This window comes from Acipenser ruthenus, chromosome 26 (assembly GCF_902713425.1).
Source record: "Acipenser ruthenus chromosome 26, fAciRut3.2 maternal haplotype, whole genome shotgun sequence".
In the NCBI taxonomy this organism is placed as follows: domain Eukaryota; kingdom Metazoa; phylum Chordata; class Actinopteri; order Acipenseriformes; family Acipenseridae; genus Acipenser; species Acipenser ruthenus.
Genome location: NC_081214.1, coordinates 2,539,385 through 2,554,001, shown reverse-complemented (window position 1 = coordinate 2,554,001; position 14,617 = coordinate 2,539,385). Strand labels below are relative to the sequence as shown.

General features: G+C 45.6%; 1 protein-coding gene across 2 annotated transcripts in view; it reads right to left on the bottom strand.

The window, feature by feature from the left end:
• LOC117429574 (ankyrin repeat domain-containing protein 13B-like) overlaps window positions 1–14,586 on the bottom strand; it is a 29,851-nt gene extending 15,265 nt beyond the window's left edge. For both annotated transcript variants that reach the window (XM_034903077.2, XM_034903076.2), the window contains exon 1: window positions 14,128–14,586. In XM_034903077.2, coding sequence (XP_034758968.2) covers window positions 14,128–14,232 — 105 coding nt within the window. In that variant the 5' untranslated portion in view covers window positions 14,233–14,586. The remainder of the gene's footprint in view (window positions 1–14,127) is intronic.
• Window positions 14,587–14,617: the final 31 nt, after the last annotated feature.

Here is a 14,617-nt window from a genome sequence, read left to right as displayed (position 1 = left end):
GATTTGATCAGGTTCCTGTAGATCTGTATTTTCTCATGTTTTTCTGGGTGATCGTGTGATTTGATCAGGTTCCTGTAGATCTGTATTTTCTCATGTTTTTCTGGGTGATCAGGTTCCTGTAGCTCTGTATTTTCTCATGTTTTTCTGGGTGATCGTGTGATTTGATCAGGTTCCTGTAGCTCTGTATTTTCTCATGTTTTTCTGGGTGATCATGAGATTTGATCAGGTTCCTGTAGCTCTGTATTTTCTCATGTTTTTCTGGGTGATCAGGTTCCTGTAGCTCTGTATTTTCTCATGTTTTTCTGGGTGATCAGGTTCCTGTAGCTCTGTATTTTCTCATGTTTTTCTGGGTGATCGTGTGATTTGATCAGGTTCCTGTAGCTCTGTATTTTCTCATGTTTTTCTGGGTGATCGTGAGATTTGATCAGGTTCCTGTAGCTCTGTATTTTCTCATGTTTTTCTGGGTGATCAGGTTCCTGTAGCTCTGTATTTTCTCATGTTTTTCTGGGTGATTGTGAGATTTGATCAGGTTCCTGTAGCTCTGTATTTTCTCATGTTTTTCTGGGTGATCGTGTGATTTGATCAGGTTCCTGTAGCTCTGTATTTTCTCATGTTTTTCTGGGTGATCGTGTGATTTGATCAGGTTCCTGTAGCTCTGTATTTTCTCATGTTTTTCTGGGTGATCGTGTGATTTGATCAGGTTCCTGTAGCTCTGTATTTTCTCATGTTTTTCTGGGTGATTGTGAGATTTGATCAGGTTCCTGTAGCTCTGTATTTTCTCATGTTTTTCTGGGTGATCAGGTTCCTGTAGCTCTGTATTTTCTCATGTTTTTCTGGGTGATCGTGAGATTTGATCAGGTTCCTGTAGCTCTGTATTTTCTCATGTTTTTCTGGGTGATCAGGTTCCTGTAGCTCTGTATTTTCTCATGTTTTTCTGGGTGATTGTGAGATTTGATCAGGTTCCTGTAGCTCTGTATTTTCTCATGTTTTTCTGGGTGATCGTGTGATTTGATCAGGTTCCTGTAGCTCTGTATTTTCTCATGTTTTTCTGGGTGATCGTGTGATTTGATCAGGTTCCTGTAGCTCTGTATTTTCTCATGTTTTTCTGGGTGATCGTGTGATTTGATCAGGTTCCTGTAGCTCTGTATTTTCTCATGTTTTTCTGGGTGATCATGAGATTTGATCAGGTTCCTGTAGCTCTGTATTTTCTCATGTTTTTCTGGGTGATCAGGTTCCTGTAGCTCTGTATTTTCTCATGTTTTTCTGGGTGATCAGGTTCCTGTAGCTCTGTATTTTCTCATGTTTTTCTGGGTGATCGTGTGATTTGATCAGGTTCCTGTAGCTCTGTATTTTCTCATGTTTTTCTGGGTGATCGTGAGATTTGATCAGGTTCCTGTAGCTCTGTATTTTCTCATGTTTTTCTGGGTGATCAGGTTCCTGTAGCTCTGTATTTTCTCATGTTTTTCTGGGTGATTGTGAGATTTGATCAGGTTCCTGTAGCTCTGTATTTTCTCATGTTTTTCTGGGTGATCGTGTGATTTGATCAGGTTCCTGTAGCTCTGTATTTTCTCATGTTTTTCTGGGTGATCGTGTGATTTGATCAGGTTCCTGTAGCTCTGTATTTTCTCATGTTTTTCTGGGTGATCAGGTTCCTGTAGCTCTGTATTTTCTCATGTTTTTCTGGGTGATCGTGAGATTTGATCAGGTTCCTGTAGCTCTGTATTTTCTCATGTATTTCTGGGTGATCAGGTTCCTGTAGCGCTGTATTTTCTCATGTTTTTCTGGGTGATTGTGAGATTTGATCAGGTTCCTGTAGCTCTGTATTTTCTCATGTTTTTCTGGGTGATCAGGTTCCTGTAGCGCTGTATTTTCTCATGTTTTTCTGGGTGATCGTGTGATTTGATCAGGTTCCTGTAGCTCTGTATTTTCTCATGTTCTGGTTCTCAGTCCTGAGAAGGAAGGATTCTGCAGGGTTAATCGCTTGCTGTTTAGGACAGTGCTGTTGAAATGCATTCAGGTCTCCTCGGCTGAGGAGTGACGATTGTATTTATATCTGTGCTGGGTATTTCTGCAGAGTCACTGCTGAGGAAGTCATGATTCACACAAGTTATTTCAGCCTGTCACTGCCATTTGGTCCGAGTTGATTTTACTGCCAATAAATCGTAAGGCTGGGAAAAGAGAGGGGCACTCAGAGCAGGAGACTGAAACCGTCTGTCTGTCTGTCTGAATGTACTTATAGGTGTGGGACTGACAGCATTGAAGACTGAAGCGTTGTCTGTCTGTCTGTCTGTCTGTCCACCCCCTCACAAAACCAGTGCACTAAAAACAAGGTTCTATATAAAAAAACGAAAATACAACGTCTCCAAATTAATATCAGCTGCTCAATTACTTTCCACCTGGTTTGGTTACGGGCTGTTAATTAGCACATGGCGTTGTGTTTAATTAGTGGAATACCATTTTTAATCAATTTGCTGTTTTTTTTTTTTTATGTAGTCATCTAGAAGGAGAAGAAGCAGCTGAAAACACGTTGCGTTTGATGCACTTTTTAAATAAATGTTTTAACAACTGGATACCGTACGACCCCCGAAAACACAGTTAATATGACAAATCTATTAATAAGCAAGTTATCCATCCCAGTGCAGGGACCTGCCTGGTAAATACTATCCATTTACTACCATAGCAGCACAGCTTGGTGTGACGTTGAGGGAAGGCGGAGGACGCTGTTCATGACTGCCGTACTCAAGTTCATCCCATAGATGCTCACTTGGATTGAGATGCAGGGACGGTGCCGACGAGGGGAGATGACTGATGTTGTGAAAAGTGAGGTCGTTTGGGACTTTACTAGGAATGAAAGGAGCCAGCCTGGTCTGCACTATCTATCTGTCTATATACAGTATATACACACACACACACACACAGATGCACACTATCATTTACTATAGTTTGCCTTGGTTTGCCATGGTTATTAATGTGCTTTATCATACCTCGCTATTCTTTACTATGCTTTGTTTCACCGTTGCTGTGCGTTTACTATGGGAACCTTTCATTAGGACATTCTTTCCCCTGCTAATTCTATTCGTTCCCCAGTGCTTCACCACTGTTGATTTGTAGATAACGTTTTAATAAGCCCCTTCCCTGTGTGCAGAACAATGGGTCATGTTTTCCACTGATCTGTATGATTAAGCATTAGTAAGGTGAGAAACAATGCTACAGCCACACCTCCTGTGATTGTTCTCTTTACTCCGAAATAACGTTTGCTTTGCACATTGAACTCTAGACTGGGGTATTTAACTTCAATCAAGGAGCACTTTCAGCACATCTTGATAAGAGGTAGTGGAAAATCTAGGCCAGTGTCATTACTCCAACACAATTATGCAGCAAACTGAACGAATAAACTCCCTGTGTGTTTCTGTGTGGGTTACAGTTGACATTCTGCAGACAGTGCTGTGAGCATCGGCGGGGGGGGGTGGGCGCTCCCCGCTCCCCGCTCCCCGCTCCCCGCTCCACTCCCCACGCCCCCTGGGTGGCACAGTGCCCTGCGACAGAGCACAAATTAACAAGCGCTAATTAGCGAAAGCACAGAGCTGTTTCAAAGAGACAGTGAGAGAGAGAGAGAGAGAGAGAGAGAGAGAGAGAGACAGTGGGGGGGTATGGTGAGAGGGACAGCGAGAGAGATCGTGAATGGGGGTTTGAGGCCCTAAATCCTAAACTCTTAGTACAGCCTCAGGCTTACATAGCTGCCCGGGGCGTGTGGAGGGCAGGGTAGCGCAGTGCACTGTAGCCGGCAATTCAAACCGCTGCGAGCTGCAGAGTTTGGGAGGCAGGTTGATCTGCTCTGCCCAGTCTAATTGAGAGTGACAGTGAGGTACATGGATAAGCCATTACTGCATCATCTCCTGGAACCACAGCACTCACTGAGGGCGCCTGACTGCACCGGAGCCAACCGAGAGAAAGACAACACGCCCCATGTGACACCCACAAAGTGCTATTAATACACAGCTCCCCCAACTCCAGGGAGGGGATGATTCAACCACCCGACCAAGACAGCTCGAGAGACGGAAATTACAGAGTTCAGGCTGCTGTTGTCAACACTGTTGATATTTTTAACTGGCTGCCGGTCTGCTGTTGCTAGGGCCTGGTTAGAATGGGATGTGTATCGCAGGTGTACTCTCGTTCAGGAATAATTCCAAATAATACTATGCAACATCCTTACCTCCTGCTGCTGCTGTGCTCTCCCTGTCCCTCAGCTCTAACCACTAGGCCACACTGCTTCCATCTCTCCCGGTCCCTCAGCTCTAAACACTAGGCCACACTGCTCCCCCACTCCCAGTCCTTCAGCTGTAACTAGGCTATACTGTGCTCCCATCCCATAATATTTCGTTGGCAGTCAACTGGTAGTTTTTTTTCTACAGTATATCAGTTTAGCAGAGGTACAGGCTTCTGTCACTGCAGAGCAAAAGTGTAATGAAAGTGGCAGTCAGACATCCCATATTCAAATGTACTCGCTTAGTGCATGTAGGAGGGAGGCCATCTCTACAGAGAACCATTGGGGTGCAATGTGCAGTAATCTGATACTCCAGTTCAGTGTGACAGAGCAGAGCGATTGAGGGTGGAGGAGGAGAGAGCAAACCTTACAAACAAAATCAACTACACTACTGCGTAGTCATTTCTCCCTCTCTCTTACAGCATAAGACATGGTGTAAGTCTGTCCTTTTAAATAAGTTCAGCGCTGCAGATAAGGTTTGGGGTCTGGGAGTAACTTACCCTCTCATTTTAACAACATTGCAACATCACCTTCATGAGTAATCTCGATGAAATACTGTATAATCTTTAATGGTAATGGGGTAGGCATTAAAAAAGAGCCCTCCATTTGAACTGCAATGTTACTCAGCACATTTTTTTTTCGAGGTACAGTATCACTCTGCAAATTTAATGACGTTACTTATATTTTAATATTACATTCTTAATCTCAGGCCAGGGAGCCCTGTGGGGAGAGAGCTCTCTGCTGCTGTGCTGAGGAAGCACCCCTCCTGCCCCTCTCTCCCTCCCTCCCTGCCCCTGCCTCTCTCTCTGATCCTAAACGGGCCTGTGCATTATTGATTGCGCCGCAGTCTGTGGTTTCCGCTCCTCCACACTCTCAGTGCTGACTTGATTCAGGCTGTCATCTCTTTAGGCATTACTCTCTCATGGGGTGGGTTTAACCCTAAACTCTGGTGAACAGGCTGCCTCCATGGCACAATGGGGGAGCGTCTCAATGCCAGTGCTCTTTCTGGGCGTGATCCCAGGATTCCAAACAAACGTCTCTATCGGATCTCTTCAAATAAATCAGTTGTTTATTCGCTGGTATTGCAAGGCAGTCCCCGAATCAACCACAAGCTCATCTTTAAATAGCTTTAATGCAGGGGCGGCCGAGGCTGGCCCTTCCACTCCTGGTCTTTGTTCAAACCCGGTTCTAAATTGTTTAACTGAACCAATTAACCCTCCATCCAGACCCTGAATTAGCTCATTACTGTCCATCGTTCTACCTGTTAAACCTGGAGTGAAACGGCCCTCCAGACCCCTGGTCTAACGGCATCTTAATGGATTTCAATCAGTTTTATTGTGTTTGCAACATGCTGCCTCGATACAGAGCTTTATCCATTTCCTTTCTCTCTGTCTCTAGCCCTCTTCCAGCGAACTTCACACCTGCTGTCGAATGCTGAGTGCCCAGACTTTGATTTGCTGGAACATCATTAGTGACATTTCAACTCCATCTGTTCTACAGTGCAGTATTAGAGCAATAGAGCCGGCCGTGCTTTCTGGAATGAGGAACTCAAAGACCACAATCTTTCCACAACGTCCCTGAATACAACTACTGTGCTATCATGAAATGGAAATAAAAAAGAATAATAATAATAATACAAATGCAATCTGAAGCTTTTTGTAGGAAAGGGTGCAAAGGGGAGGATGGGAGGCGGTCTAGAGCTTAGATCAGAGTCTGGGATTCAGCAGAACTGTAAATACACAGCCAGTTATTTTCTCTGCAAGCCTTTTTTGAGAACAGACTTCCGCCAGCCAGAGTCTGACTCACAACAAGGCAGCAGAGAAACATCACAGGGCAAGAAAACCCATTCATTCCAGATTGCCTTCGAAATGGTAAAAACAATGCAAAAAAAAAAAAAATTATTTTGAAACAAAATGCCGATTCCAAAATCCTCTCCCCCTCCCCAGAGCTGCGGTGAGACATTGCATCACGCCTCCAGCCAGGAGTACCCCCGGCACGGCCCCAGCGATAAGTAAATTAACTTTACAGCAATCCCATTTCACTGTCTCGAGGATCTAAATTGCCTTTATAATTGAGTTTCCGTGCAATTGTACACCCAAATAGCCCTCCTCGTGCTAATGTGGATGCCAACGACCTGTATAAGATGCTGTTAATCTTGTCAAGGATTTCAAACCACCGGTAATACAGTGTCGTTACCGGCGAGAAAGAAACGGTTCTCAAATATCCAGTGCCCTGGCGTCACACGCTCAGGAACACAGCCAACACAAAACGCTTGAATGTATAGCAAACGCATCTGATCTTGCGATCTTGCGTGGGTGCAAAGTGTAGAGAATGGGACAGCAGCCCCAGCTTCGCATTTAACCCCTTCGACACTGTCCTGGGGCAGCCATCTACATCACCTTCCTACAAAAGCAGTGGCACGGAAGACCCCACTTCGAGAGCAGCGTTTTACTGTTATTGCTGTTGCTTGATTGCTGTAGAGAGTGACCTCCTGCCCTGCTCGCCATACAACGCAAAGAACTTTTATTTTAAGCCATGATTACGATCTTAACCGCAGTGCAATAAACAAGACCAATGTGCAGTCTCTAATGCCACAGCCGCACGGGATAACATTCAGTTTCGAAGGGAGGTGCAGCGTCACCAGTCTGTAAAACAGAGTGCAGCGTTTTCTCAAAGCAGTCCAGATTAATAACAAAGCTGTACTTTTCTAGACTATTGTCTGTTGTTACCTACATGTGCAGTGGAGCTTTGCGTTCTGCCTTTTTGAAAATATATTGTGAAACTCAAAGCAATCCTCTAATTAATCTGGATCCTGTTTGTTCACTGATACCTGGAAATGAAACTGGAGTCAGAACCGCACCGGAGGAAGTTTAGCTGCAAATGAAAAGCAGGGAATTACGTTGTTGAGGAAACAAACAAACAAACAAGCACGGTATCGTGTAACCAAGACCTAACCATCCATCCACGCAGAGGCAACGCTATACCCACCGTCGATAATATTGATCCTTCCTAAACGACTGATAACCCATCATTTCAGCTGATTAAAGCAGACTCATAGAAGACAGCTCCCACGATCTTCCCCAGCGCAGAGGTGCGCGTGTGCTTCCACAGATACAGCCGCAGCGCAGAGCTGCGCGTGTGCTTCCACAGATACAGCCGCAGCGCAGAGCTGCGCGTGTGCTTCCACAGACACAGCGCAGAGCTGCGCGTTTGCTTCCACAGACACAGCCGCAGCGCAGAGCTGCGCGTGTGCTTCCACAGACACAGCCGCAGCGCAGAGCTGCGCGTGTGCTTCCACAGACACAGCCGCAGCGCAGAGCTGTGCGTGTGCTTCCACAGATACAGCCGCAGCGCAGAGCTGCGCGTGTGCTTCCTCAGATACAGCCGCAGCGCAGAGCTGCGCGTGTGCTTCCACAGATACAGCCGCAGCGCAGAGCTGCGCGTGTGCTTCCACAGATACAGCCGCAGCGCAGAGCTGCGCGCGTGCTTCCACAGATACAGCCGCAGCGCAGAGCTGCGCGTGTGCTTCCACAGATACAGCCGCAGCGCAGAGCTGCGCGTGTGCTTCCACAGATACAGCTGCAGAGCTGCGCGTGTGCTTCCACAGACACAGCCGCAGCGCAGGGACTTTATCCAGGGTCCCTCTGAGGCTCTGTTATCCCAACAATGTGGCTTGGAGACGGGGCGCCTCCCTCTACCCACCCCTGTCCCACCTCGCCACGCCTCTTCGAACCTCCTGATGCTGTTTGTTTTGTGTTTCTGAGCGGCAAGCGGACTTAAGCAGAAACAAAACAGCGGCCAGCAGTAGATGACATTCGAGAAGCAAACAGATAGACAAACCTGGCTGTGACCCTCGCTCCAGGAGCCCTCAGCTTGAGAACACAGAGGAAGGCGTCAGCCGAAACATTTGTCGTCTTAAAGTTTTAGTGCAGGTTTATAGGTGGTCAGGCTCTGTTCTGGGAAGTATTAGGAAATGTGTCAAGTGGAATCAATCTGCCATTTGCTTTCACTGGGATTCCAAATGCGTTTATCTCATCACAACAGTACCCTGTACAGACACAGACAGAGGCGAAGGCATTTCATGAAATAAACGATGCTGTGTATTAGACCCGGAGCAGTTAGCTGTGAGTCAGTAAACAATGCTTCCAAGAGTTTAGTTGGTGTAGTGAAGTGTACTGCACACTTTTCTAAGGCGAGGGGAGACTGTGTTTAAGAGGCAGGTATCTGCAGTGGTGCTGCAGGTGTGAGATTAGATCACACATTGCTATTCCATGTTATTCACAGTAGCTGAAGTCTGATTGCGCAGAGTCTCACTTCAAAAACGCAGAGCCCTGTAGCATTTTAAAAATAGTGTTTAGATAAATAACCGGCTGGCTGTTTGTTCACAGCCCGGTGGCAGGTGTGACTTGAAAGCTAATCCGGCCGAGGGTTCGGACCGATCCACATCCACCCTGCAGGGATGCCCGGAGAACGATCACACTGCGACACCACGATTGCTTTATTAGTTTGTTTATGGAATATATATCCAGCGCATTGTGTTAACATGCTATGGAATCTAGAATTGGTAGTCTAGAATTGGCAGGGGTGGAAAATTCATTTGGGAGAATTGCACCAGGATGCTATATAATAGCATCTAACACCTGACAAATGTGGCAAACTTCTATTCAGAAAATATACCTAGGTTTTACATTCTACTTAAAAATGCATGGAAACGAGCGACTTCTTCAGTGACGTCCACACGTGGTATGAGGGGGCTGTGAGAAAAACAGCGAGTGGAGCGCTCTGCTTTTGAGCCACTGCGAGTCTGCACGGGGAGAGCCTTGATCAGTCAGCTGAAAGAACTGTGATCCCCGAGTGTCTGTCAGCCAGCATCTGAGAGCTAGGCTGAGGCAGCGAAAGCTACCGCTCAATCACTCGTTCAGATGAGCAGCTCTCACTGCACAGCCAAGCAGCTAACAAACAAGTACATCATAGCAATACGCGTCTAACAGAAACGAGCTTACAGGACATCCATCTGGAGCTCTCCAGGAGCAGGATTCTAGAAAAATGAATCCTTCATACAAATACGCTTCTAGTACATTGCCTGGTATTGCAGTTCACACTATGAAATGAAAACCGCCTTCATTTCTCACCAATCAGTCACTCTATCCTGGCGCTTCTTATGGGATTATGAGGTCCCTGCACTGTTTTTGCTATTCCTTGTTTTTTTGTTTCATTGCTAACTGGAATTCCATTCCCTGCAACACTCCCATGCACGGTGTCCCGTTCAATACAAAAAGCGTTCTAGTGGTGTCCCTGACTGCTTGATGCACCTGCGTGGCCAAAAACCCCCAAAATAAACAGCTGTTTATCTGCACAACGTTGCCCAATCAATCCGTGGAAGGAAGCGTTTGTAAAGCGCACCCCTGTCTAAGTGTTTCTCTTAACTTTGTTTCTTGTTCCGTGTGATCGAATCCCTGGGGTTAGCCGTGCTGGTTATGGCCGCACTGCCAGCCTCCTTCACCTGTTACCAGCAGCTCCCTGCAAAACAGCCTCTGCTTCCCAGAACTGCAACCTCCCCCCAGGGCCTACCTTCGCTTCTCACAACGCCCAAAGAACAAACATGTGGATTTGTTACACACTAGCAGCTGAGAAAGAACAAAGACAGCTTAATCCAGAGAGAGTACACAGCTATTCAAGCAAGTACAGATCCTATTAACCACTTACTGGCCGGTCTGAAGGTCAGCTTCTTAAATCATTTACACAACGGACCGCAGACCTCTTCTGTATTTGAAACCAGGGCCACACACTACCTCCCAGTCCCACAGCTCTTACCACTATGCCACACTGCTTCCCTCTCCCAGTCCCTCAGCTCTAACCGCTATGCCACACTGCCTCCCTCCCTCCCAGTCCCTCAGCTCTAACCGCTATGCCACACTGCCTCCCTCCCTCCCAGTCCCTCAGCTCTAACCGCTATGCCACACTGCCTCCCTCCCTCCCAGTCCCTCAGCTCTAACCGCTATGCCTCCCTCCCTCCCAGTCCCTCAGTCCAAACCTCTCGGCCGCACAGCCTCCCTCTCTCCCTGCCAGTGCCTGAGCGCCGCCATCACTGATCAAATATAAGGCTGCTATTCACTCCCCTGTCTATCATCAATCACTGTGGTCTCAGTTAACATGGTGGGAACAGTTTCTCAGTAACAAAGTATTATTTTTAAACACCCTTTAAAACCCACAGCTTCCTGCAGCAGCGTGCAGTGAGAGCGGGGTCCAATCTCATGCAAATATAAACGTCACTTTCTTTAATGTCTACCTTCTCACCGCAGGGTTTACTGGAAAACAAACAACAACTCTGTCTCAAAGGCAGCCCTGTGCTGCACCAATCTGCGTGTGGCACAGAAAACAAAACTGAAAAGGGGGCCGTGAGTGGCTCACCTGGTATAAGCATGGTCATGTGGTGGGCAGGGTGAGTCATACAGTCAGGGGAGCGCAGGGTCGGGTTCTGGCTGGCATTGGGTTAAGTTTCTTCTCATTGCGCTACACTATACCAGCCTGGAACCCAGTGAGCTCGGGGGGACACCTGCTGGGCTGGCCTTTGTCCTCCAGAGCCCGGTAGCTCGCTCTCGAGTTCCTGGGTGTAAAAGAGGAAGCTGGCTCGGACCCCCACTGAGCCTTCAGTTCTCCTGAGCGGCGTGCGGAGTTGCTGCGGTGAGGGGAACAAATAATGGGGCAATCTAAATTGGGATATGGGATATTTTGAAACCTGTCTATAATTGCTGGTTCGTGTAATGCCCTCTGTTATATATGGGTGTTATATTGCTTCATTAAAATGTAAAAAGGAAACAAACATGTTTTTTTCCTTCCTTAAATAAAAAAAATAAATTAGGACGTTCATTTTACCCCTGAATGTACTGTATTTGCATACAAAGAGATTAGAGCTGCATGCAGCCCCTGAGCTGAACATGGAACTTATTGTCCAGAAAAAAAGAGGAAGCACATACAGAAGTGTTTACCTCTGTAAATTTGCATTGTGGTTGTGCAGTTCTCTGTGTGTTAAAGGAGCGAAAAACCAAGGCTTCAGAATCCACAGCGTGAACCTTATCACTGACCCACTGCAAAACCACGCAGGCCAAGGGAGAATGTTTTCATGTTAATGAGAGGAACATGCTTTTAAAAAGCCATGGTTAGCACTTCTGTCTCCAAGGCTGTAATGATTCACTGCATATCGATGAACCTATGCGTCACACAAGTAGCCCACCAGAACCATCAGGTGTATCGTGATGCATATCAGATCACAACCTCCATATCGTGATACGTATCTTATCGTGACATGACTGTAACCTTACACCGCTATCTGTAACATGCATTTGTAGCATCCTCCGGACCCACCTCTGGGAACTCCTGATTGCCCTTGACACACAGTAGTAGCAATGGAGTGAAGCATGTGTCCCTGCAGGAGAATGTAAACAAACAGTACTGTCAACAAGACCTGTATCCTGGCATTATAGCAAGCAGACCCCCAGGCGTTCTGTTGTAGTGTACAATTAGACATGAGTGTGGGACACATATGCAGGTCAATAATCATGGGAATGGAGAAAAGATGAAGCGAGAAAATTGACTCTTCCAAGGGAATTCTCTCTCCAGACAGTTCAGATCTTGCTGTACCGGGGAATGGAAAAGTATTACTGGAAAACAAACAGGATCCCGCTTCCCAGAAGTTTGAGCCATTCCAGACTTTAAAAGGAATGTTATGATTCCTAAGATCTGTTCCGTTACCCGCCCCCTCCACTCACTCACACACACACACACACAATTCCTGTGTGACAAAACGCACTGACAGAATTGAACATCATCCATCAGGGCTGCATTATTCCAACATCTTAGAGACAGCGAAGAGCAACGCTTTATCTCACAGGGCGGTGTAAATCAGCTGTGCTGTTTTATTTGCTAATAATCAACGCTGTCAAGGCTGAAATATCGCTGGCAGGAAGGCCAGTCCTGGATAACACAGACAGCACTGCAAAGCCAACTTCAAATTTCCGATCTAAAAAAAAAAAATGATTTGGTATATGAAGATCTCATCTGTTCCCCCACATAAAAAAACTCCTTTTAATGAAAACGATGTAACTTTGCAGCAAAGCAATCGATTAGAATCTCTGACACCGTATCACTGATTGATTAGAGCCTATCGTTTTTGCAATAAGCAACTCTCTTAGAAATCTGCTATTGCATGTTGTTTTACTCCCTTTTGAAAAGCAATATTCAGTAAATGATTGACACAAAACACTTAGAGTACCGCTGCGCTTCTTATAAATAATTAAACGTAAAAAATAAATGTGTTGCAGACGACCAGGCCTCGTGTTTGAAGGAGGAGGAGGAGGAGGAGGAGGAGGAGGAACACAAGTTTGTTGCAAACAATATAATCATTTTGGGAGAACCAAATAAAACAGTCACCTGCTACCCACCAGCATGTGCTGGGACAGGTGAATGGAATGGTTAGCTCATAACCCTTCTGCACTGTGTGTGTGTGTGCAGCATATCTTAGGATAAATCCATCAAACCCAGCTTCAAATGCATGCAAAAGACTGAGCAATCCCACTGTCTCAATTTGCTAGCAGTGCAGAATGACTGGGTGGGACATTTGCTCCTTGTTTAACCCCAAAATTGGGGGTCATATTTGGGGTACCACTACAGGTCAACGGAGTTGGATTCCTCCTTGAAATATCTGGGGTAAAACTATAGTATATAACAGCCCCACACCTTATCCTCATTTACTGGCTCTCATACAGTTGAATGTGCCTCTGCAGTTTCCTGTCTGAATATCCATCACTGAAAAGTACAGCTATGCTTATTATAAGTAATGCTATATATTTATTATTATTATTATTATTATTATTATTATTATTATTTTAAATGCACAATACGTTTAAATACAACACTAATCATATTCATCGTTATGTTAATCACACAGCAATCCATACATCCTTACACTACAGATGTGCTCGTCCTTACTGTCCTATATTGTATTATTAGAATTATTATTTTTCATAAAACAGTATCTGATCAAGAATAGCCCAGAATAGAGTATACGGTATTATTGCGGGGATGCTAAAAGACTATATTCTAGTTTGTTTATCTAAACGAGTAAGGTGATTAAAAAACGCCGCACACATTTACTAAATATTACTAAACAGTACATGATAGCACGTTTAGCTTACTATAATATACTGTAATCGCTATTGCAACCTCCTAACCCCCCATCGACTCCCCCGCCTATATGAAAAAATATATATAATACCAATATATTATTAACAAGAACTACTGTAGCACCGAGATATCGATATCCATATGGGACTGACACACTTATAACAAAACAAGACAGCAAATATCTATCAAATATGTCTTGGTTCATGTGACAATTGTTATACAAAAAACAGATGCTAAATAGAATATTGTATACAGACTATTGTACGAATTTCTCAAATAAAAGGACAGCGAGTATAATGTCACGGGTACAAATACAATTCAACAAAGTGATGGCATAGCATTGTAAAACAGATCGCATTCCCCACACCTAAACCTCAGTAATAATTCGCACAGGTATGAATGGCAGTCTGCTGCGGGTGCAGCTCTGCACACAAACAGGCTAATGCTGAAAGACTGTAGGATTGTAGGCAGTGATACGTGGCGTGGTGTGGTGGAGTATTCAGCATATGGATAGCAATAATGATAAGGATATTGACATATTTATGTATTTACTTGAATTGCTCTCGCATTGACGATTTCCTCGGATGTTTCCTTCCCGTTATAGCGGAGCGTGTTTTTGCAGCGCCGCTACCGAGCCCCGGCGAGTCAAAGCGAGCTGGTTTAATGCACGGTGCACCTACCTGCTCTGCAGCGGCCAGGAGCTTCTCAAGCTGTCGGTGTCTGTTACTCCACACCAGGGAGTGCAGCGGGTGCATGCTTTCAAGAGTTTTCTTAGCAGAAATCATCTTCTGTGCATGGTTTGGGCTTTTCTTCTGTTAAAATGTACGCCCAGCACCTCGCATGCACACGAGAAAAAATAAAAACATCAACTGTTAAACCAACTGTAAATAAATGCACGTGAATATGAATAGGAGATGGAGTTAAAACCGTCTGTCTGACGTGCCTGCCTTTCTGTCTTCTTCTCAGACTCCCTCCCTCTCTTTCTCTTTCACTACTCTCTCTCTCTCCCCTCCGCTCCCTCCCTAGATCTCGCCTCTCTCTCTCTCTCTCTCTCTCTCTCTCAGTCTCAGCAGAGGCGAGTCCCAGCTAAGCACACACATCGCATCAGTGATAACAATAAGAGACGGTTTGGCAGTGGCACTGACAGTACGGGACAGGACAGCACATCTA